At 53.2% G+C, this 24,080-nt stretch overlaps 1 protein-coding gene across 10 annotated transcripts in view; it reads right to left on the reverse strand.

Annotated features, from left to right (window-relative positions):
• Window positions 1-2,786: 2,786 nt before the first annotated feature.
• KCNT1 (potassium sodium-activated channel subfamily T member 1) overlaps window positions 2,787-24,080 on the reverse strand; it is an 80,555-nt gene continuing 59,261 nt past the window's right edge. For 5 of the 10 annotated variants that reach the window (XM_063174905.1, XM_063174896.1, XM_063174906.1 and 2 more), the window contains 21 exons: window positions 23,914-24,078; window positions 22,865-23,001; window positions 21,897-21,960; window positions 21,423-21,531; window positions 21,159-21,267; window positions 19,384-19,533; window positions 18,300-18,532; window positions 16,616-16,832; window positions 15,627-15,732; window positions 15,371-15,543; window positions 15,101-15,172; window positions 14,698-14,832; window positions 14,369-14,480; window positions 13,988-14,089; window positions 13,817-13,900; window positions 12,211-12,339; window positions 11,883-11,903; window positions 10,769-11,072; window positions 9,179-9,241; window positions 6,685-6,769; window positions 2,787-6,154 (listed from right to left, as the gene is read on the reverse strand). In XM_063174905.1, the coding sequence (XP_063030975.1) occupies window positions 6,034-6,154; window positions 6,685-6,769; window positions 9,179-9,241; window positions 10,769-11,072; window positions 11,883-11,903; window positions 12,211-12,339; window positions 13,817-13,900; window positions 13,988-14,089; window positions 14,369-14,480; window positions 14,698-14,832; window positions 15,101-15,172; window positions 15,371-15,543; window positions 15,627-15,732; window positions 16,616-16,832; window positions 18,300-18,532; window positions 19,384-19,533; window positions 21,159-21,267; window positions 21,423-21,531; window positions 21,897-21,960; window positions 22,865-23,001; window positions 23,914-24,078 (2,691 nt within the window). In that variant the 3' untranslated portion in view covers window positions 2,787-6,033. The remainder of the gene's footprint in view (window positions 6,155-6,684; window positions 6,770-9,178; window positions 9,242-10,768; window positions 11,073-11,882; window positions 11,904-12,210; window positions 12,340-13,816; window positions 13,901-13,987; window positions 14,090-14,368; window positions 14,481-14,697; window positions 14,833-15,100; window positions 15,173-15,370; window positions 15,544-15,626; window positions 15,733-16,615; window positions 16,833-18,299; window positions 18,533-19,383; window positions 19,534-21,158; window positions 21,268-21,422; window positions 21,532-21,896; window positions 21,961-22,864; window positions 23,002-23,913; window positions 24,079-24,080) is intronic. The other 5 variants (XM_063174901.1, XM_063174904.1, XM_063174897.1 and 2 more) reach the window with 4 other exon arrangements.

Raw genomic sequence — 24,080 nt, forward strand, 5'->3', positions numbered from 1 at the left:
ACTCCCCCAGCTGCTCCCACAGGTTCTGGTTGTGTTTCCTGGGCAGGAGGGGGAGCTGGGAGCTCTGTTGGGACCCCTCACTAATAAATCCAAGAATGTACATCTTTAAAGTGCTTTAAAGCAATTTGTGCCTCTCCAGCTCTGTCCATCAGTCTGTGTGTTCCGTGTGCTCTTTGCATCTACTTGGTGTGGTTTTGTTCCCATTTTCATCCTGCTCTCATCTGGGGGAAGAGTTCAAGCCAAAATAATCCAAAATAATTTGGAAAATACTGATTTACTTTGGAAGCCTTCAACTACAGTGGGAGGGCTGAGGGTGCCAAGGAAATAAAGGTGATTTTTGTCCCCCCTGCACTGGGGAGTTGAGTAGAAATCTCTCGAGTTTGGGGCTGTGGTTTGAAGTAAGAATGACAGGAATGAGATCTCAGAACGTTGATTTTCCATTCCTTTTGCTTTTTCCCCCCACAAATCCCAGAACTGATGACCAGAGCAGTGTCAGACCACCCCAAACCCCATCACTTTCTATTTTATTTGATTTATTGTTTAAATATAGCAGCAATGAGGTGTCTCCTGTTCACTCTGAGCTGACTTTCCTGGGAATTTGGTGCTGGTCCCACCCCTGGAACGGAGCACTCCTCGTGGATGTGCCCTAAGCTGCTGTGCTTATCCAATTAAGTGGCTTGCAGTTAATTAGGGGGTTAAATGTAATTAATTTTCAGCAGCTGAAGGACAGGCAGGTGGCTGAGGGGGTGGGTTTGGGGCTCAGGACATGCCGAGCATCCTTGGGATGAAGCTGTGCTGGGGTTCTCCAGGGACATCACTCCAAAAAGAAGATTTTGGAGAAATTTGGTACCATTTTAGTGCTGTTCATCTGCAGAACTGAAGAAATCTGGGGAGTATTTTGGGGTTGTATGCCTCAGATAAGTGAAATTTTATTATATAAACTTTTTCAGACCAGTTGAAAATCGGAATATTCATATGGTCCACTATAATTAAGTGTATTTTCCACAATGCACTGAAAATTTTACAATTAATTCCAGGTTACCACTCAGACACTGGACTTCTCTTACCATATAGTAAGTGAAAAATAATTACAGGTTTTTAAAATGTTGTTATTCTAAAAAGAAAATATTTCCCTGAGCTTTCTGTTGCAGGTTTGTTAAGGCTTGGTTTGGTTTTAGAGGGTTTGAAGATTTCAACCTTCCTGTGGATCTATGAAAATGTGCATTTTTACTCTTCTGCTCCAAGTGGTAAGTTCAGCTCTTCTCAAAAAAAAAAATAACCCAAATTTTCAAGGAAAATGCCATTCCAGAACTGGAATTTTCTGCCCCTTCCTTCTCCAGCCTGTGCTGAGCACAGGTGCATTCCAGTCGTAAAAATTGCAGGGTGGATTTAATTTGCTCGTCTGTGCTAAATATAAATTCACTTTTATCTTGGTGCTGAAATCCTGTCAGAGTTTTCTGATCCATCCCTCTGAACTTGTTAGGAAATAACACATTTATTGTAGTGAAGGAAGAAAAAACCTCTGGGGAAGGGTGTGCAGCAGGGATCATGAAATATTCAATATCCAGCATTTGTTAAAATTCAAATGAGGCACTTGAAAGAATGGTTTGAAGCCCATAAACCTCCCCAAATTATTGTGGCATTACCTGGAAACCTTAGCAAAGGAAATTCTCTTTCTTTTCACTCTCTTTTCCAGGGAATAACCATAAAAACTGAATTTACCGCAGAAATAAAAAAAATCCTTCCTGGATTTGGTTTCCTTTTTGTTTCCCAGCCACACCAACCCCATCATTTTTAATGTATATTTTAGTGCTCTGGATTTTTTTTCTCTGCATCAATGAATTTGAAGTGTTAGAAGCTGATTTTCCTCAACTGAGGCAAATATTTGAATGAATTTTGGTTCATTTTGCAGAGTTATTTCCTCTTCTTTTCTGTGCCTGCTGCTGTGGAAGGTGGAACAAGAGGGAAAAGTGAAGAATCCACTGCTGGGAAGTGCTGAAATCCCCTTGGGCAGAGCATTAAATCCTGTTCTGCAGCCTTGGATGGGTTTTATCCAGTGAGAGCTGCTCTTGGTGGTGTTAAAATCACCTTATTTTGGGTGTAATCATTGCAATTTGGATGTCCTGGAAAATCAAGAGGATTTTGTTCTCCATGTACAGATTTGTCTGGTTTAAAGCCAATAATTAAAAAGTAATTTAGCAGGGACTTGGCTTCTGCTGTCCTTTTACTTCCAGTTCCTCACGTGTGTGTTCAGCCCAGAATTATCTCCTGTATTTAAGGGATATTGTTTGTGTCCTTCTGTGGAATTTTAAATAAATAGATCTTTACAGTATTTGCCTAAAATGCTGAATAAAAAATCTCTGCTTACCTGCATTTCATGTCCAAGCTAAAATCTTTGTGTGTGATTGTAGCATGCTCTAGAAATGTTGGGATCTTCCCTGGAAATCTTGGAAACTTTGGAGCCAGTGACAAATTTTGAAGTGTTGGGAGGTAGAAGAGCACATACTGAATCTTGGCTAAACATCAGTTAAAAAAAACAATCCTTAAATACCTACAACATTTAATGCATTTATTAAATCATAAAAAGATTAAATAAATGAATTAAAGAGTCTTTAAAAGCTTTCTTCCACAGCAGGCCCTTTGTGCCTGAGGGCACAAAGAATTTGAAAAAAAAGTTAAAAATTAAAGTTGGGAAGAGCCGCCTTGAGCCTCAGCATAAACCACATTTTCCCATGGATTTTAAACCAGACTCCCAGAAAAAAAACAGAAAAATCAGACACAGTGCCTCCTGTTGCTGCATGCAGCTCTTTTATTGTCATTTATCTTTACAGAAATGTGAAGCATCTTCACAAGAATTGTACAAAACCCTCTCCCCTGGCTGGCTGATCCCAGCAGAGCAGCTCCCTGGGGCTCCCAGAGGAACCACGGCCGTCGCTGCTGCTGACAAAAATCCATGCAGGAGCTGAGCTTGGAATAAAACTGTCCTGTTCTATAGAGGTTAAATAAAAAGGGGGATAACAGGAAATAAATATGCTGATAACACTGGTTGGAGTAGTTGAGTTTAATGCAGGATATGTGGGTTTAGTCCATATCAAACCGTTAGTGGACACGGAACATGCTCTGGAGAGCCCCAAAACATCCCAGCTGTCCTTGTTTCTGCATCCCCCAGGGCCTGCCAGGTCTCTGCATTGGAACACAACTATTTCCTGCAGAAAATGGGATTTTTCCATGGCTGGAAGCAGTAGGCATTCCCCTGCTCCCATGGAAGCTCCTTGTGGGCCCTTTCAGCGGCAGGAGCGACTCTTTGTCGCTGCATCAACGTTTCCAGGACCATTAGAAAAATAAACTGCTTTTGTTTTTTACATTAGTATTGTAACTGAGGCTAAGGAATTAGAAAAATGAACCCTTGGTTCCCAGACTTGCATTGGCCACAGGTGAGTATTTACAGGGTTTTTCCCCATCCCATGGGAAGGTCGGCTGGAAATTTACACCAGAGGAGGAACCCGAGGCTTTGTACATGGAGCTTCTGCTTCAAAGGCAGGGATTTGTACACTGAACAAACAGAAGCATTGTCAAAATACAGGAATATCCAGGGCATTCTGATAATATCACAAACCACACAGAGGCCTCCAGCCTTTTGGCACGAGTTTCCTCCTGGGATTATTTTCTCCCTGGACTGAGGGCAGGAAGGAGCTGTGTGTGCCCGCTGAGGAAGGAGGAACCCAGCACCACGGCCAGTGGAGCCTCTGGATCACAGACCCTGGATTTGGCCACAAGGCTGACCTGGCTGCTCAGGGCTGGGGCTGGAGTTTTAAGTAAATTAAGGGTTTTTAAAAGAAATTTAATTTTCTTGCCATGGGAGGGTTGAGCTGAGGAGCTGTTTTGTCTTCCCTGTGCTTTCACACACAGCTCACAGCCAAACAAGCAAAAAAGAATAAAAATGTTCTCAGTAAATATATTCAAATAGTCACACCTTTTGTTTTATTTGGGCTGGGCTTTTGTTTGTTTGCTGGTTTGGTTTTCTCTAACCTGTAATACTGCTTTGTTCCACTCTCCCTTGAGAGCAAAGTGGGGCTTGGAAAATGACCCATAATAAATTCAATTCAGAAAATTAAATACATTCACACTCCATGATCTGAGCATCCTGAGACTTTAAGTTACACAGAGCCCACATGTCCTTTTGTACTCCAACCACACCCACTTTTTAGCCTATAATTTCTTTTTGCCACTTTTAAATGACAGATTTGGCATGTGAAACTACAAACAGAAATAAATAAAACATTGTGCCTGCCTAAACCAAACAGATCCAAAACTAATCATTAAAAATCCATCAAAACAACCCAAAAAAGCTTTAAAGGCAGTTCTGTGTGTGCCCACAGCTCAGCAGGGTGGGAGGGTTGCACTCTTTGCTTTTACCCGTGGTACTTCACCAAGCCTGGGATGTGCCACCACCCAGGGGCTCCTGCCTGGCACTTCAGGAAAAAACAACAATAAAAAAAATAAAATCTGGACCCCAAACCTCATCCAGGCACAGCAGGTCCCTCTCAACCTTCTCGAGGTGATACAGCCTTGGCACTGGTCCTGCACTGGGCACCTCTGCCCTCCCTCAGGGCCATGGGCAGGATGGGCAGCACATCCCCACAGGTTGGGGCATCTCCCCAGCTGTTTAAAACTCACTTAAATCAGGTTTTGGCTTGTTTTCTTTTTTGTTTTCTTTGTAAACATTGATTGGGGGTGCATTGGGGAGCAAACAGTGAATGGTAATGGCAATAAACCATTCAGTGAGTGCAGGAAGCTGATGGGATTTCATGGCCATGTTGTGCTTTACAAGCTCCTTGCTAAAAAAAAACAAAAAAAAAATCACATTGGAATTGTAAGATATGAACATGAAAGTATAGAAAGTCAACAACTCAGTTATTCACTTGGCAGTCAAATAAACCCTTTCCACACCGTTGCAGAATGTGCAAAAGCAGAATGGAAACACATCTGGTGTTTGTGGTGGTGCCAGGGCCCTGCAGGTCGGGGGGGGACGTTCATGCACCTCTGCTGCAGGGGAAGCCACGGGGACAGGGGGGACAGAGCCGAGCAGGGGGGGCTGTGGGGACAGGCAGAACCCGCTGCCATAACGGTGCCGCCAGCTGCGACCACGGGGAGGGGAAGGACAGCAGGACACGGCCGGGACACACAGCGGGGTTGGACTCCAGACTGCCCTGGCTGGAAAGGGTGAATGGAGCCACCAAACCTGCACAGCCCAGCCAGCCCAGCAGCAGCAGCTCAGCCCCAGCAGGACACAAACCCAGGGGCTCCAGGGCACTGCCACAGAGCTGGCCCCGCTTTTGGTGCCCTGGGCTTGGGGTGTCCTGCTTTGTGAGGTGCCCCAAGGCTCTGTCACAGATCTGGCCCCCCTCTCGGTGCCCTGGGCTTGGCGTGCTCTGGTTTGTGAGGTGCCCCAAGGCGTGGGGGCCCTGCCGTGCCCTGTCCCCTCCATCCCGGCTGTGCCACGGCCACCAGAGTCCTCACCCAGTGCCCAGAACAGAAACCCAGCCGAGGATGAAGACCGTGAGCGACAGAGCAGGAGTCTGGGCACCCTGGGGGACACCTGGTGAAGGAAGAGGAGGAGGAGGAAGAGGAGCAGGGTCTCGGTGCAGTTTTCCTCTTGTCTTTACCAACCTGCACCCTCCAGCAACCCCAGCCCTGCTCCCATTGGCATCTGGGCTCAGCCCCGTCCCACCAGCACCAGCGAACGCTGTCTCACTAGTTGCGGTATCGGTAGAAAAGTTAAAATCCCCGGGGGCACACACGGCCACCGGCTGCGTCCGGCCGTGCCGGGGCTCCGGGCATCGTCCCGTGGGCACTGCCAGGCTGGGCATCCCCGCCGGGCTGGGCATCCTCCCGTGGGCACGGCCGGGCTGGGCATCGTCCCGTGGGCACGGCCGGGCTGGGCATCCTCCCGTGAGCACGGCCGGGCTGGGCAGCGCCTCCATGGGGCCGGGCCGGGCCGTGCCAGGCTGTCCTTGCCCGCCCTGGCAGCGCTCACAGCTGGGTCTCGTCGCGCGTCTCGGGGTTGCCCGAGCCCAGCTTGTTGCTGCAGCTGCTCTTGCGGCTGTGGCCGTCGTTGGCCACGTGGGCCAGGGGGTCGGAGCGGATCAGGTACCTGTGGGACACGGCCCTGTCACGCTGCTGCACACCACAGCTGCCCTGGAATTCGGGCCAGGATGCACAGGGACGGCCCCATGGGGGTGTGATGCTTGCAGAGCATGGCGGTCGTTTGAATGAAAGGTGTTAAATGATAAGAGGTGTTCGTGTAAATGCCGTAAAATAATAGAATAAATGATCAGGAGTTATTCCTCAGAGCATGGGGTAATTATTCCTCAGGAATAACTCCTGAATATATTGGTAAGAGATGTTCGTGTAAATGCCATAAAATAATAGAACAGGACTTACTCCTCAAAGTTTTGGCAAAAACCAAAGGAGAATCCCACAGTGCCCATGGGAGCTAAGATGGGGCTGGGGTGGTTTGGGCTCAGGAGCACAGGGAGTTGGAATGAGCTGGGAAAGAGGCAAAACCCTCTTTTATGGGTATTTATGAGAAATCCTAGGGAATAACGGGATGGGGGCAGCTCATGGCACTGGGGGCAGGGTGGCAGGGTGAGGTGACACTTACACGATGTCATTGACACTTACACGATGTCGTTGAGCTCCAGCCGTGTGTCCGGGGGGGGATTGATCAGGACATAGGACAAGGTGTTCTGGTGGTCGTTCATCTCATCTGCAAGAGCAGGGACAGGGCTGGTGAGGCAGGGACACCCCCAGAGACACCCCAACAGGCCAGGTGACAGATCCCATCCTGGCAAATGGGTCCCTTCACCAGGAGAAGCCGTGGGCAATGTCACCAGGAGGGCACCAAGAATGTCACTGCCACCTCCCTCCTCACCTCCCCAGGCTCTCCCCACCACAGCACGGCCCAGGGGACTGGGTAACTCTTCAAAGTCCCCACTCCCCCCAGAAATAAAGCGAGAGTCTTACCTTGGTGCAGTGCAAAAGAGGGAACGGGTTAGTCCTGCTGTGTCAGGTACAGCACGAGTCCAACCATGGCTCAGGGCAGCTGAACCCCCCCGGGGCCGCCCCAGAGCTCTGCCCACCTCTCCCCCTCTCGGTTTCTCAGTTTAGCTCCATCCAGGCCCAGGATCAGTGCAGGGATTGCTCCTTTCCCCTGCCCAGGGGGAATCACCTCCACGGAGCTCCAGAGCCATCGATGCCGTGTTGGGGATGGCTCTGAACCAAGTGCCCTCCCAGGGGGGCTCAGGGCCACCAAGAGCAGCACCCACGGGGGCAGACAGGGGGTGTCAGTGATGGGGGGCCCCTGTGCTCCCCGAAATAGCCAAGAACAAGATCATGGTGAAATGGATGGGGGTGCGAGGCTGCGGGTGCCGGGGGGGGGGGTGAAGCTGCGACAGGTGACACCATCTCCAGACAGGGTGATGGGGTGTGGATGGACAGGGTGGGGAGGGGACGGACAGACGGACGCGGGGGCAGCATGAGGAGCACGGGGGGACACCAGCTCGCTGCAAGGCTTCTCACTGGGACTCCTCTCCAGGCTTTGGGAAAGGCCCCTCTGAGGAGCAGATGGAGCAGATGGAGCGGATGGAGCAGATGGAGCAGATGGAGCAGATGGAGCTGCTCTGGGGGCACCCAGCCCTGGGATGGGCATTAACTCCAGGCTGGGGCTGCTCCTGTGGCCTGTCCTGCTGCTCCCACCTCCCCACCCCTGCCTGGCATGGGGGATGTCCCCAGCCAGGGTCTCCTGTCCCAGCAATGCCAACGGGTGCCAGATCACCCTGGCACTGCTTTGCTGCAGCCCTCAGATGCAGCTGCAGCCACCACGGGCACCCAGCACAGGAATACAGCTTCCTCCCGAGGTGTCCTCGCCAAGGCACACCCCAGGGCATCCCCAGGGCTGTGCCACGTCCAGCAGTGCTTGCAGGGGCACCCAGACCTTGGTGTGGCTGCTCACACACTCCCTGTCCCCTCTGAGGCCACAGAAGGTGCTGCAGCCGGGGGGACCCTCGGGAGGTGCTGCCTGGGACCCCAACCTGTGCCAGGGGTCCTGTCCTGTCCTGGGGCCACCAGGTTTGGGTTTTGGCCATCCCAGTGCTCAGCCTTACAGGGAGACAGGGGTGGGGTGGCAATGCCAGGGCAGGGGTGGCACACAGACCCTGGGACCCACGGGACACACGGGGGTGACATGACAGGGACGTGGGGCCGGGCTCTGGCTCTGGGCAGCTCTCCCTGCCCCATGGAAGTTCCCTGAGCCCATGCAGCCAAGCCAGGCCCTGCTGGGCACACGAGTATATTGCTGCCCCTCCACTGCCCCAGGCAATATACTCTGCCTGGCTCATGGAGGACACACTTTGTGAGGAAATGCCAACGTTTCACCTTAAGCCTGGGCTAGTGAAGCCAAAAATGAAGCTGGGATGGGCTGTTGCTGATCTTGGGGCTGCTGCAGTAAAAAGGAGCCTTTCCAGGGCATGTTGCACCCTGGTGTAAAGGTGAAAACAAAGATGGGAAAACCTGGTAGGTCCCACAGAGCCCCACGAGGTGCCCGGGGTGGCTGCAGCACCAGTGGCCCCTGTGGCTGCTGTTGCTCCCTCATGCTGAGCCCAGCACCCCTGGTCACAAAATGGGGTCTCCTGATGCTGGAGAGGGGTCCAGGAAGGCAAACCAAGGGGTGCAAAGGGATTTTTAAAGCTCTGCCTTGCCCTGGAGTGTGGCTGCCCCAGCAGCAGCTCCAGCATCTCATCACAGCATGCACAGGCAGCTCTTGTCCCCCTCCTGTCCCCTCCTCAAGCTGCCACTGGCTGTCCAGCCCAAAACCCCCTCACAGAGCCATGGAGGGAGGGTTTTGTCAATGAAAGCCAAGGGCTGTGATTTCCCTGTAGGAATTCAGCTACGAAAGGGTCCCTGAGGTTTCTCTCTCCCTGACCAGGCAGAGCCTTGCGTTTGCACCACCACCACGGGACACTGATTGGTTTTTCCAACGCCACCCAACAAATTAGTGCTGAAAGCTCGGGGATCTAAGGTGAAAACTGGCAAGGGTGAGGTTTGGGCTTAGCTGGCATGATCTTGTTGTACGCTGCACGCCATGAGTCACGCGGGACTCCCAGGGAAAGGGAATTACCTTGCAAATATCCCAGGTTTACCCGATTCATCACATCACTGGCTGTTAAATTTGCTACATCCTCTACAGAACATACAGGGAAAGGCACAGACATAAACAGAGAGAGAGAGAGAGGTCAGCAAGCCATGGTTTGGCAAATATCAGAGACGAGCTCCTGCGCTGCAGCCAAAATGTGAGCAAAAGAAAAAGGAAAGGGGCAGAAGGCAGAGCAACGTTTTGCATGGCTGTCCAGACACTGACAGTGACACAGGGTGACAACACACAGTCCCTGCACTGCTGGGTGCCCAAGGAGCTGCTGGTCCCCAGCTGTGCCCAGTGTCCCTGTCCTGCACCCCCTCACTGTCCCCTCTCCTGCCAGAGCTCCCCCAGTTTGCTTCAACCAAAATTTGCCAGCCTTGACCTGACCCCAAGATGTGCCTCAAGCCTGACCAAGGCCAGACAGCCCCCCTGGAACTGCCACAGAAACTGCTGGGACTGGGGATGAAGGGAAAACAGGAGAGGAGGGCACACCCCTGCAAGGCCTTGCCTGCAGTCCCTGTCCTTGCCCCGTCCCACCACACTCCAGCTCTCCTGCCCCCATCCCTGGGGATGCTGGCAGTGCCACAACCACCCTGGGCCCCCACTCCAAACCACTCCAAAACCCTCCTGCATTGCACTCCTGGACATTTGCTCCTCTTCCTTCCCATGCCTAGAGCCAAGAGGGGAAAGGAGGAATCCCACCCCAAAATCAGCTCCCACCCCAGCTGGGGCTCACTGCCAGCCTGAGTGTGGGCAGGGGGTGGACAGACACTCCTGGAGGATGGAGCAGACAAGCAGCAGCACAGGATGGCTTCAAAGAAAGAAAGAAAATTAAAAAAAAACCAAACCAACCAAACAAAAGGAGCTGTGGGCTACAGACTTTGTCATAACTGAGGGCTGGGAGCTGTCCAGGGTGACACAGATGCCAGCACCGACGGGCAGGTCAAGCTTGACGAGAGATGTGGCTGCACAGAGGGACCCTGAGCGCCGTGGCTGTCACAGCCACACACCCGTGTCACACGCAATGAAGCAACTCAGCCCTGCAGCTACCGAGAGCTTTTCCACAGAGAGTTTATGACAGATTAAAGTCCATAAAGAAAGGGGCTGCGCCAGCTGACGGGGTTGGGCCTCTCCCTGCCAAACTACGGGGGCTCTTGGGCACGAGGTTTGTGCTGACCTGGGCTCGGGCTGTCCTGAACCACCATCTCTGCATGGCCGGAAAGAGGGGCACAAACGGGGCCGTGTGGGGACACCGGGCCCTGCTGCAGGCACAGGGGCCACTCTGCCACTGCCAACGCCTGCCTGGAGCCATCCCAGAGCCCAGAGATGGGGGGGCTGCCTGCAGCTGGCCGGGGGTGCCAGGGGAGGGAGGGGGGCTGCGTGGGGGGACCCCAGCCTGGGGCTGCACAAGCACAAGCAAGCCGGGGATGAGGCGCAGCCCGGCTGGGACGGGCTCGGCGCTAAGCCGGGCATGGGGTTAGGCTGGCGTGGGGTTAGGCTGGCTCAGGGGTCGGGTTAGGCCGGGCCGGGGTTACCTGAGGAGGCCGCGGGCGCTGCGGCGGCGGCACTTACCGTACCCGGTGGTGGGCAGGCCCAGGTGCTTCATGCGGTTCTTGACGAGCTCGGAGAGCTCCTGGCGCTCGGAGCGGCGGTACAGGCTGAGGCGCTGCTGGCTGATCCACTCGGCCGTCTTGCTGGAGTGCTTGTTGCCCTTGCGGCTGAGGCGCCGCGCCCACTGCATGCTCTTGCGCCGCAGCAGCGGGTGCTCCGACTGGTCGCTGGAGCACGAGTTGCGGTGGTGGCTCGTCTTGATGCCCCAGTGCTCCTTGACGTCCTTGGTGTCCTCGCAGTCCTCAACATTGATTGAGATCTGTGACTAGAAGCCCAGCAGGTCACGCGGGATGGGGGGTGGCCAAGGGGGCTTTGGCCTGGGCCTGGCACGGTGGGATCTCTCCCACGGGGAGAGATTATTTTGGGTTTTTTGGGTTCCTTCCTCTGACCCCAATGGGCTCTCCCAGCATTTTCTCTCTGCACTGCAAGAACCGCCAGGCTGGCAGAGTTCACCGAATCCCAGAGTGGTTTGGATTGGAAGGCACTCACTCCTTGCCCACTCCTTGCCATGGTCCACCACACCAGGCTGCTCCAAGTCCTGTCGAACCTGGCCTTGAACTTCCCAGGAAGGGGCAGCCACAGCTTCCCTTGGATAAGCTGAGGGGAGTCTTGTGGGCATCTCACACAGGATCACTTCTGGGATATCTGCCCAAGGAGCAGCCATGCCCTCGTCTCCCTCTCTTCCCTCTTACTGCATCTGTGCTGCCACATGTCTGACCCAGCAATCCCCACTGGTGAGCAGGAATTTATTAATGAAGCCTTTTAAAGCCTCTCAAGGAGCTGGGTTGCATTTAATTAAATGTCAACTTTCAGCTCCCTGTCACTGCCTCCTTACAAAGTTGAACGCTGAAGGTATTTAAAGGGATCCTGGCTGCTCCCTTGCTCCTGATCCCCGTTAATTACATCAGGGCACTGAGGCTCAGCCAGTATCTCCCGTCCATGGGGACAGGCAGGCTGTGCTGGCACTGGGGCTGGGAGCTGGCACAAAGCAGGGGGTGGCTCTTGTGGCCAGGGCCAGCCCAGGGCTCAGCCAGGGTGGGGACGGGGGGCACGGCCGGGCGCGAGCGGCACTCACCTGCGCTCGGATGTCGTGGGGCTGCAGCAGGGGAGGAGAAGGGAAAACCACGAGTCAGTGCAGCAAAGGGCAGCCCTGCTGTGCCCACCCTGCTCCCCAAGGTGCCCAGGGTGTGGCAGAGCCGAGAACATCCAGCACTGCCTGGAGACCCAGCTGGGGAACCAGGACAGCACCACCCAGCGCGGCCACTCAAACGAAATAAACACAAAAATTCCCCTTCCCCTGCTGTCCCCTCCCCACTCTGCTGCACCCAGCTCTGAGGAGCTCCAGCACCCTCCTGGATCCCGGCTTGGCTGGCACCACAGCCCCTTCCCAGCCCGTGCCCTACCTCGGAGGTGGCGAACATGTGCGACTCCGTCCTGTAGATGCCGATGGGGATCTCGGCACTGGAGGAGCAGAGCTTCTGGAAGAGGCGTCCGTACGTCCGGATCCACAGGTCATCTTCAGTGATCTTCATCTGAGCAACACAGGGCCAGCATGGACCGACACAGGGTCACATGGACCAACACAGGGTCACATGGACCAATGCAGGGCCAGCATGGACCGACACAAGGCCAGCATGGACCAACACAGGGTCACATGGACCAACACAGGGTCACATGGACCGACACAGGGCCAGCATGGACCAACACAGGGCCAGCGTGGACCAATGCAGGGCCAGCATGGACCAACACAGGGCCAGCGTGGACCAATGCAGGGCCAGCGTGGACCGACACAGGGCCAGCATGGACCAACACAGGGCCAGCATGGACCAACACAGGGCCAGCATGGACCAACACAGGGCCAGCATGGACCGACACAGGGCCAGCGTGGACCAATGCAGGGCCAGCGTGGACCGACACAGGGCCAGCATGGACCAACACAGGGCCAGCGTGGACCAACGCAGGGCCAGCATGGACTGACACAGGGCCAGCATGGACCAACACAGGGCCAGCATGGACCAACGCAGGGTCACATGGACCAACGCAGGGTCACATGGACCAACGCAGGGTCACATGGACCAACACAGGGCCAGCATGGACCGACACAAGGCCAGCATGGACCAACACAGGGTCACATGGACCAACACAGGGTCACATGGACCAACACAGGGCCAGCATGGACCAATGCAGGGCCAGCATGGACCAACACAGGGTCACATGGACCAACACAGGGCCAGCATGGACCAACACAGGGTCACATGGACCAATGCAGGGCCAGCATGGACCAATGCAGGGCCAGCATGGATCCCCACTGCACCTCAGGCTGCTCCTGAGCTCCACCCCAGCCCATCCATGACCGTGCCAAAAGTGATTTCCACAAGAAAATCAGGGGCAATTTCTGACCTCAGCCTTCAAAACAGAGAGTTTGGTCCTTGGCAGCTCTTGGGCTTTTGGCAGCACTGAGGTTCCCCAAAATGGAGGGGAACAATGACCTGGCAATGCTGCTCTGTCACTGTGATATTTTCTGAAAAATCCTTTCGCCAGGATTTCTTCTCCTGGCAAGATGAAAAGCCTCAGCTTCTCCATGTTTTGCTACTTTACAATATGATTTGGAGAATTGTTTACCCAGCATATGAATTGTTTTTAATTAATGGCCAGTCACAGCCCAGCTGTGTCAGACTCTCTGAGGAGTCACGGGTTTTTATTATTCATTCTTTTCTAGCCTTTTGTCTGTATCCTTTCTCTATTCTTTAGTAATAGTTTAAGAATAGAATAGAATAGATCATAATATATCAGCCTTCTGAGAACTTGGAGTCAAATCCTCATCTCTCACCTCGTCCTGGGGACCCCATAACCCCACACTGCTCCCTCCTGGGCACCCCATAACCCCACACTGCTCCCCCCCATATCTGCAGAAGAGGGGAGCCCCCAAGCCCATGCACAGGGTGACAGATGCCAGCAGATCCAGGCCCCCTTGGCTGATGGTTTCACCCCAAGGGACTCGGCACGTACCGCACAGAGGTACCCGGAGCCCGGCGTGGTGTCGAGGCCCAGCAGCAGCCGAGTGATGGTGATCATGTAATCCTTCACGAACGACTGCGGAGACATTTGGGCAGGAAAACCAGGGAAAGGTCGGCTCAGCTGCTCCCTGGGGGATGCCCCAGCTGCAGGGCTGGGTCTCACCTGGTAGAGCAGCGTGTCCAGCATGCTGATGCTGAAGACTCTCCCGGCGGCGAAGGGCAGCCGGAACATGAAGGCCAGGTTGGAGCCATTCTCTCGCTCTCTCTGCAAGAAGAAAGGGAAATTTGAGCTCAGATTGCACAGAAAATTAGAGGGCTCATGGCAATGGGAGGGCACAGGTGTAATGTTTCTGGTGAGTGTGGCAGGAGGAAACCAGGGCAGCATCTTTGCGCTGCAGAAAAAGAAGATATTTTTTTCTCCATGGAAATGTGCGAGACATGATTGGGTTTTCTGGACATGGGAAAAGCACAGGAGCTCAAATGTAGTCAGTCACTGTCAGTGTTGACTTCCCAGGCCCCTATGCAAAGAACAATCTCCTCTTACCTTTTCTAGCTTAGAAAGGGCCAGAGAGTAACTGTCCTTTGCTCTGAACTGCATGAACCTCATGTTGGAGGGGTGGGTCAGCTCCGTGATAATGCTGAGGCTGGGGAAGAGCCTGCAATGGAAAGAGATCTGTTGTCCTGCAGCTGTCTCTGAGGATTTAAAGCCTGAGGAAGACCACAGTCATCCCTGTGCTGTCTGAGGTCAGAAATAGCTGGTTACATGCTGCTTCCTGCCGCAAACCCAGTGCCAGATGTGTCCCACTGTCCATAGCCACCACCCCAGGCACTGGCACCCGTCCTGGTCCTGTCCCCAGCAGCGGTCACCCTCACCTGAACATGGTCTGGACGTTGACAATGGTCTTGGCATCTGCCATGTAGTCCTCCTCAGCACTCATGGTGCTCTCCTTGTCCACCACCACCAAGTTGTCAGCGTAGATGATGCCACACTGCAGCAAACTGTCCAGGCTGGGCAGATCCCAAAGACAAGAGCGCAGGGTCAGCCCTTGGAAACGACACAGGGAAGCAGCACAGGGGTTCCACGGCGAGCCCAGGCTGCTCCCAACCTGCTCTTCACCTGCTCCCATCTCCCAGGGAGGGGTTGACAACTCGAGAAGCCCGAGGTGGGCTCAGCTCTACGCTACCAACCCTGGGGCTTCTCACGGGGTGACCGAAAAGTCTGGGCTGGGCTAAATGCAACAATTCAGGCACGACAGCCATCCGTGGGAACACCTACTTGTCAATGGTGCCCTCCATGTAGTACACCATGGGGAAACAGCAGATGGCCTCCAGAAAGTGGTGCTCAGGCCTGGGGGGAGAGCCACAGAGAGCGAGGTGGTTCAGCATGTCCATGCAGCAGAGACAGACACAAAACCCCAGCGCCAGCCAGCCCAGGTACCCCACAATGGCACCACTGCTCCCTCACACTCCCACCCCACAGCACAAACTGCCCGGGCAATGCAGGGAGGCTCTGTGGGAGGGAGGACACCCCTGGAGAAGTACTTGCTTGTTGTCCAGCAGCAGCACGATGGGGTTGAGCTCCTTGCGGGAGCGGTAGTAGGCGCGCAGCGGGACGATGAAGTTGTAGAGGCCGTTCCCCGCTGTCTCTGCAGAAACGATGATCAGCTTGTTCTTGAAGCCGTAGGCTTTGGCATCCTCAAAGCTGTTGTGTTTGCAGCCCTGTGGGGGTGGGACAGCCCAGCACTCAGCGGGCACGTCCTGGGGGGGCTCAGCCCCAGGCAGCCCCCACAGCCCCGGCTCACCTTGTCCAGCCTCAGGCAGCAGAACGGGGCTTTCTCGGGCAGCAGGTGGCACAGGGTCGGGGAGCTCCCGATGTAGGGCGAGTTTGGGGGGTAGCCCTTCACGTACCTGCAGCGGGGAGAAATCTGTGTGAGGACAGGGAGAGCTTGCCATTTATCCAGCACTCAGCTGCTGGGGAAAACATTCAACAGCAACACGTTCTTCTCCTGGCGAGATGAAAAGCATCAGCTTCTCCATGTTTTGCTGCTTTGGAATGGGATTTGGAGAATTGTTTACCCAGCATGTGAATTGTTTCAACTTAAGGACCAATTCCAGTCTAGCTGTGTCGGGAGTGGTCAGTCACAAGTTTTTACTATTCATTCCTTTTTAGCTTTCTGATGTATCCTTTCTCTTTTCTTTAGTATAGTTTTAGTATATAATTTTCATATAATATAATACAATATGATATAGTATTATATTATATGATATAGTATTATATCACATGGTATAATATAATTGTAATATAATATAATACAATGTAATGTAATATAATGTAATATAAATTTATATATATAGTTGATATATAATATAATATAATATAGTATAATATAATATAATATCGTATAATATAGTATAATATAATATAATATAATATAATATAATATAATATAATATAATATAATATAATATAATATAATATAATATAATATAATATAATATAATATAATATAATATAATATAATATAATATAATATAATATACAGTATAGTGTAATATAGTATTGTAGAATATGGTAGAGTATAGTATAATATAATATAGTAGAATATCATATTATATCATATATCATATATCAACCTTCTGAGAACTCTGAGTCAATTCTCATCTCTCACATCCTCCTGGTGACCCCAACACCACCACAAGGACGGGTGAGCACACAGCCACAGTGAGCCAGAGGCGCCTGGATCCCACCAGGTCCCAGTGGAACGAACCGGCCAAAGAGAGAGCGACTCACTCGAGCACCGCTGACCCCTCCTCGTCCGACTGCGTCATCTCGTCCTCGGACTGGTCGCTGAGGAGGTCGCAGGGCAGCAGGGAGGAGGTGTCAGCCAGCTCCAGCACCGGGGCGATGCTGGGCCGCCGCGTGCCCGAGCCGTTCTCGGCGGGCAGGGCCAGCTTGCTGCTGTTGGCAGGGCGGCACTCGGTGTTCTGCAGGTCCATGGCCACTGTACCTGGACACACACGGGGGAGGCAGCACGGCAAACACTCTCTAAGGGGGGGAAATGTCACAGCAGCCTCCTGTCCCCAGGCCCTGCGCGGGGATGAGGCAGCCCGGATGATGCTCAGCTGTTGGTGGGCACGGGGAGTGCAGGTGAAGCCCCCACTGGTGGTCTCCACCTGTGTGCAGCATCTCCCCAGGGGCTGTCTCTCCCTCTATTCCCCTCACAGCTCCATGGCCAGCTGAACCTGCTGCTCCCTGAACTGCCAAACCAGGCTCTGCAGGAGTTTTTGCCACGCTGATGTGTGTCTGAGTGGACAGCCCTACCCCTGCCCACAACTCCTCGTGGGCTCTGGCAGACACGAGTCAGGTCAGGAGCCACATCTGCCCTGGCAGTGCCCTCCCTGCGGATGTCCCTTTGCCCCAGGGAGAGGCAGGCAGGCAGCAATGCCCTCACCCACCTCCCACATCCCTCCCGAGCAGCTCCAGGCCCTAGAATATCAGAATCCTTAAGGATAGAAAAGTCCTCTGAGACTGAATCCAGCCATTCCCCCAGCACTCTCAACCTGCCACTAAATCATGTTCCCAAATGCCACATCTACAGGTAATTTAAATCCCTCCAGGGATGGTGACTCCACCACTGCCCTGTGCCAAAGCTTCACAGCCCTTTCTGTGAAGGAATTCTTCCTAATATCCAACAAGACAGACTTCCTCATCCTGTCCTCCAGCAGCTTCCAAAAACCAAACACACTGATGGAGTGTCCCAAGAAGCAGAGCCCAGACATTGGCCTTGCCAAACACCCTGCCCTGCTGGCACTCACGTCATGTCTGTCTGTCCCTCTCATCACCCTGCCAAAGGTCCCTCTGAGTGGAGCTGTGTGACAAACAGTGCTCAGCAAAGCGCTCCGAGGCCTGCTGGGGGATAATCTATGCAAATTGCTGCTCAGGAGTACAAACACATAAATTATTTGCTTGAAATATAATGTGCTCGTGTGGCTCAGCTCCTCCAAAACTTGTTCTCCCCGGATACAAGAGGGAAGTAATGACTCATGGTATTTTTCACTTGCACAAATGCACCGCTGGCTGCAGGGAGAGCAACGGCTTGGGAAGCATAAACGTGATTTAGGATGTGCCCCACGGCACTTCTTCCTCCAGCCTTGGAAATAATTGGGGGCTAAATCCAGGCTTGGGGCATTTATGCAAATACCCTTAATGATAATGGACATCACGAGGTTTAATAATGATATTTGAGCTTGCTGAGAGCACGCAGAGTGCAAGGGAATATGTATTTTACTGGTGAGATTTCTGGAAGAGAGCACGGAAAGGGTTTTTGGGGAGGGAGGAGCGTGGCAAGGAGAGCACAAAACACAGAATAAACCCAAATGTGGGGAGGAAACCGAACCCAAAGGAACCCAAAGGTGGGGGAGGTGATGGAGGGGGGTGTGCCAGCCCCTGCTGCCCCCCGAGCCCCCCGGCTCACCCATGCTGGCAATGATGCTGTGCACGGGCAGCCGGGAGGGGCCGTCGTAGCTGCCTGCAAAGCCCTTCTTCTTCTGCTTCTCCTCCTGCTTGAAGATGAAGGCAGAGTTCTCCTCCTTGGTGATGTTGATGTAGAAGCAGGTGTCCGAGGCTGCCATGATGTGCCTGGGGCCGGGGTTCAGCAGGATGCTCTTGTTCTCCTCCCTGCGGATCCCGATCAGGCAGACACCGTACCTGGGGGGGAAGGAGCAGGGGCTGGGCATTCCCTGGGCATTCCCAGCTGGGAAAATCCCCTCTGGGACATTGTCCCTGCACACGGGACCTGGCAGCAGCCCCAGCCCAGGGGGAGCAGTGGCTGGGCATTCCCAGCTGGGGAAAATCCCCTCCTGTCACAGACACATTTTATGAAAAATCCTTTCCTTAGGATTTTTCCTCCTGAGAAGCTGAGAGGCCTCAGGAAAAAAATGTAAACAATGGTTATCTGCTGCTGTGGAATGCAACAGGTGGATCTTTGGTCTCATAGAGTTGTTTCTAATTAATGGCCAATCACAGCTGGCTTGGAATCTTTCTCTGACACACAAGCCTTTGTTATCATTCCTTCTTTTCTATTCTTAGCCAGCCTTCTGATGAAATCCTTTCTTCTATTCTTCTATTTGTTATTTTATTATATGAATTATATTAAAACTAATATAATGTATAATAAAATATATTTTAATATAAAATATATTAAAATATATTTTATTATATATCATAATATATACTATATAGCTAATTTTTATATATATTAAAATTTTGTTTTAATAGAATATGTTTTATATTTTAATAAAATATGTTAATATAATATATATAATTTTTAATGTAATATATATTATAAAATAATAAATCAAGCCTTCTGATAAAAATGGAGTCAGATCCTCGTCTCCTCCCTCATCCTCACACCCCTGTGAACACGGTCACACCCTCCTGCAGGGGCTGGGCATTCCCAGCTGGGGAAAATCCCCTCAAAGAACCTCACAGCAGCCCCAGCGCTGTCCCCAGGGTGTGCAGACAGACACATCCCCCTGCCCAGAGCCCCCTGCCCTCACTTCTTGTGCGCGTGGAAGGCGGCGTAGGTGAAGCTCTTGCCCTCGTACTCCATGAAGAACTTGCTGTCCCCCATGCGGATGTGATAGACCTCATTGCCCGAGCAGCGCCCGTACATGCGCTGCCACTGCTCCGGAGACTCCTGGCCCTCCCTGCAAGGGCAGCACCAGCATCAGCGGGGACCCCCGGGGCTGGGATGGGACCCCTGAAACTGGGATGGGACCCTGGGGCTGGGATGGGACCCTGGGGCTGGGATGGGACCCCCGGGGCTGGGATGGGACCTCTGAAACTGGGATGGGACCCCTGAAACTGGGATGGGATCCCCGGGGCTGGGATGGGACCCTGGGGCTGGGATGGGACCCCTGAAACTGGGATGGGATCCCCGGGGCTGGGATGGGACCCCTGAAACTGGGATGGGATCCCTGGGGCTGGGATGGGATCCCCGGGGCTGGGATGGGACCCTGGGGCTGGGATGGGACCCCGGGGGTGGGATGGGACCCCTGAAACTGGGATGGGATCCCGGGGCGGGGATGGGACCCTGGGGCTGGGATGGGATCCCTGGAGCTGGGATGGGACCCCTGAAACTGGGATGGGATCCCGGGGCTGGGATGGGATCCCTGGAGCTGGGATGGGACCCCTGAAACTGGGATGGGATCCCTGGAGCTGGGATGGGAACCCTGGAGCTGAGATGGCACCCTCAGCAGTGGGATGGGACCCTGGAGCTGAGATGGGACCCACAGGAGTGGAAAGGGACCCCTGGTTCTGTGATAGCCCCCTGGATCTGGGATGGACCCCTGGAGCTGGGATGGGATTCCCAGGGGTGGGATAGGACCCCCAAGGCTGGGATGGGACACCCTGGACTTGGGATGGGACCCCAGGGGCTTCAATGCAACCCCTGGAGCTGTGATAGACCCCTGGGGCTGGGATGGACCCCTGGGGCTGGGATGGACCCCTGGGGCTGGGATGGACCCCTGGGGCTGTGATAGACCCCTGGGGCTGGGATGGACCCCTGGGGCTGGGATGGACCCCTGGGGCTGACACAGGTCCCCAAACCCCAGCCAGATTCTGTTGGATTCCCCAACAATCCCTGGAGCTGCTCCCGAGCCTGGCAGCAGGGAGGTGACAGTGACACACGGCCACGGGCTGCTGGTGCCCTCCCAGGATGAGCTCATTCTCACTTTGGGCTCTAAGTGCCTTTTTATTTAACAGGGCTCCTGCAGAGTGCAGGGGGAGGTGCAGAGCCCGTGTTGGCAAACAGCCCCGAGCACGGGCCAGAGGCATCTGGCAGGGATGTTTCATAACTGATCTCATGGCACTTTACCAAAAATTCAGACATTTCTGATGGCCAAGGAGCGCAGGGCACACCCCCCTGCTCTCCTGTGCTGGCAGAGCTCCTTGCAGCCATGCTGGATATAAACCCACCAAAAAACCCTGCAGGCTCTGGGGCTGCTTGTGCTGTGAATTCACCTTCCTGCCAGCAGCACCGTGCCAATACAAAGATATTTTTACCTCCAGCCTCTGCAAAGTTGGCATTGCCCAGCCCAGCTGCACTGGTGTGGTCCCCTTACAAAATGGGATTTTGTTTTTGGCCTGGATGGGGGCCCGAGACCCCCTTGTGCTCCCCAGAGCCATCTTAGAGCCCTCTCTGCTCCCCAGAGCCATCCCAGACCCCAGTGTGCTCTCCCTGAGCTCAGAGGCCTCAGTTCTGCCACCCTCCAGGCTCAGGCAGGGGTAGGGGAGGACAGGGACAGCAGGGGACAGCAGGGACAGCACTCACTGGCCACGGGAGGTGTGCACCAGCAGCGTGATGAGGGTGGAGGTGGCAGGGCAGACACAGTTCAGGGCCAGCATGGCGTATTTGCACTCCTCCTCACACACAACGTGATCTGAAAGGCAGAGGGGACCATCAGGAGGGGAGGGGGACAGGGCCTGGGAATGGGGTCATTTTGGGGTGGTGCTGGGCGCTGGGTGTTCCCTCCTCCTGCCAGTCCAGGAGGGCTCCCAGCTGACCAAGAGCTGCTGTGCAGCTGCTCCGACTCACCTGCAAACTTGACATGGAATTTATTTTCTGGCTTTAAGATCTGAACGTAGAGAGGACAGTTTGGAGCAAAGTCTTTGACAGCCCAGGCCCTCAGGATGGTCTGGTGGTCCTGGACAGGGACAAGAGCAACACGAGCTGCCTGGTTGATGGTTTCTTGGTGGATGGTTTCTTGGTTGATGGTTTCTTTTCCCCAAGGCTTCTACCCCTGGGATGAGCTGCAACGCACCCAGCCACCCTGGAGATGTACAGCAAGGGCTCCTCCTGCCCCCGGTGCTCCCTGAACCCAGCACCCAGCAGGAGGAAGGTGAGCCCACAGGGCTCAGTGTGCTGTGCACGTCTCTGTGCCATCCCCAAGGTTCCCCTTGGCACTCAGCCCTTCCCAGCACCCTCCTTTGCCAGGCACAGGTGACACCAACACCACCCCAGTCCCTTCTGCCCAAAAAATGCCCCATGCCCAGCCCTGGTTGCACTCACAGCTGCTGTTCTGTCCACCTCATTCCGGCTGCTGAGGATGAAGCAAGCTTCTCCATTGTCCATCCTGCCAGGAGAGAGGAGAGAGCCCATGAGCTGCAGGGCCCACAGGGCTGGGCACTGCCCACCCCACCAGGCCCCTGCTGGCACAAAAATATTTGATGAAAAATCCTCCTGAGAAGCTGGGAAGCTGCAGCTTCTCCATGTTTTGCTGCTTTGGAATGTGATTTGGAGAATTGTTTACCCAGCATGTGAAATTGTTTTTACTTGGTGACCATTGACAACCACCTGTGTCAAGGCTGTGAGCAGCCACAAGATTTTATTATCATTCCATTCCTTTCCTTTGCTAGCCTTCTGATGAAATCCTTTCTTCTATTCTTTAGTATAGTTTTAATATATCATTTTCTTTTAATACAATATATATCATAAAATAATAAATCAGTCTTCTGAAACATAAAACCAAGATTCTCCTCTCTTCGCTCATCCTGGGACCCCTGTGAGCACCACCACCCCCTGCCAGCCCCCAGAGCCAGCACAGGCTGGGGTGACACTGTCACTGGGGTGTGCAGGGTGTCCTGTGGAAGTTTACAGGCAGCCCTGACATGGCAAAAGATGAGAATCTTGACTCCATGTTTCAGAAGGCTGATTTGTTATTTTATGATATATATATTATATTAAAACTATAGTTAAAGAGAAGAAGAAAGGGTTTCATCAGAAGGCTTGAAAGGAAAGGAAGGAATCGAATGATAACAAAAGCTTGTGACTCTCAGAGGGTCTGAGCCAGCTGGGCTGTGATTGGCCATTAATTAGAAACAACCACAATTAATTAGATGCACCCATTGCATTCCACAGCAGCAGATAACCATTGTTTACATTTTGTTCCTGAGTCCTCCCGGCTTCTCAGGAGGAAAAATCCTGGCAAAGGGATTTTTCAGGAAATATCATGGCTACAACAGTGTCCCTCTGCTCACTTGGCTCTCATCAGGTCCTGGTCCTTGAGGGCAGAGCCCTGGAGGTAGATGACCCTCTGGGACCACAGGGGGATCTGCAGCACGCGCCGCACCTGGATGTCCATCTCCGTGGGGCACAGGATCACCACGTAGTAATCCTGCAGGAGAGAGGCCACTGCTGCAGGAACCTCCTCCAGCCACCTCTAATCAGCTCTCGGAGGTCTGTAACACACTCAGGACAGCTCAGCTACCTTCGGAAGCATAAAAATCAGCAGGATGGCTTCTGTTGCAGCGTTAGAAACAAAAAGGTTTAATAAAAGGCAAAGTAACAAACAGCAAAACCAAGCCAAGTGCTGGACGTTCTTGCTCCTGGCAAAACACTTTACAAAAACAGAGCTCAGGGGGTTCAGAGGACAAGGAATCTGGGCATGCCAGGCCCTTCTCCTTCTTCTTCTTGGCCTCCATCTTCTGCTGTGATGTTGGCACTTTTAGATTGGTTTAGAGTAGAAGCTCACTGTCTAACATAGGTGATAGGTGTGGGAAATCACCCGTAAATATTGTGCACATAGTTTTAGATCGGTTTAGAGTAGAAGCTCACTGTCTAACACAGGTGATAGGTATTGGAAAGTAATTGTAAATGTTGTACACATAGTTTTAGATTGGTTTAGAGTAGAAGCTCACTGTCTAACATAGGTGATAGGTGTGGGAAATTACCTGTAAATATTGTGCACATAGTTTTAGATTGGTTTAGAGTAGAAGCTCTCTGTCTAACAGGTGATAGGTATTGGAAAGTAATTGTAAATATTGTACACGTAGTTTTTAGTATAAAAAGATAACACTGCCCTGGGAGCAGGCAGAGTGCCTCTGACTGTCCTGCTGAGTGGACCTTGGCAGGCCAAGAGAAATAATTTTATAGATAAGATACAATAAACAACCTTGAGACGAAGAAATTAAGAGCCCTGACTCCTTCTTTGACCACCAGGCTGGGAAAAGAGACTTTCTAACACCTCGGGGTCACTCTGACCAGCAGAGATCCCACAGGGGGAGTGTGAGCCCGGCCTGGGGCTCACCTGCAGGCGAGGGTGGGCGTAGAACTCGTTGAGGAAGTCCATGAGGAGGTCGATCTTGAGGGAGCTGACGCACAGCACCACATGCTTCTCGGTCTGCGCGCGGTGCCGGCTGTAGTTGCCCCCCGACTTCTGCCGCTCCATCCACAGGTACACCAGCTCCTCGAACT

Source organism: Melospiza melodia, chromosome 22 (assembly GCF_035770615.1).
Source record: "Melospiza melodia melodia isolate bMelMel2 chromosome 22, bMelMel2.pri, whole genome shotgun sequence".
Classification (NCBI taxonomy): Eukaryota; Metazoa; Chordata; class Aves; order Passeriformes; family Passerellidae; genus Melospiza; species Melospiza melodia.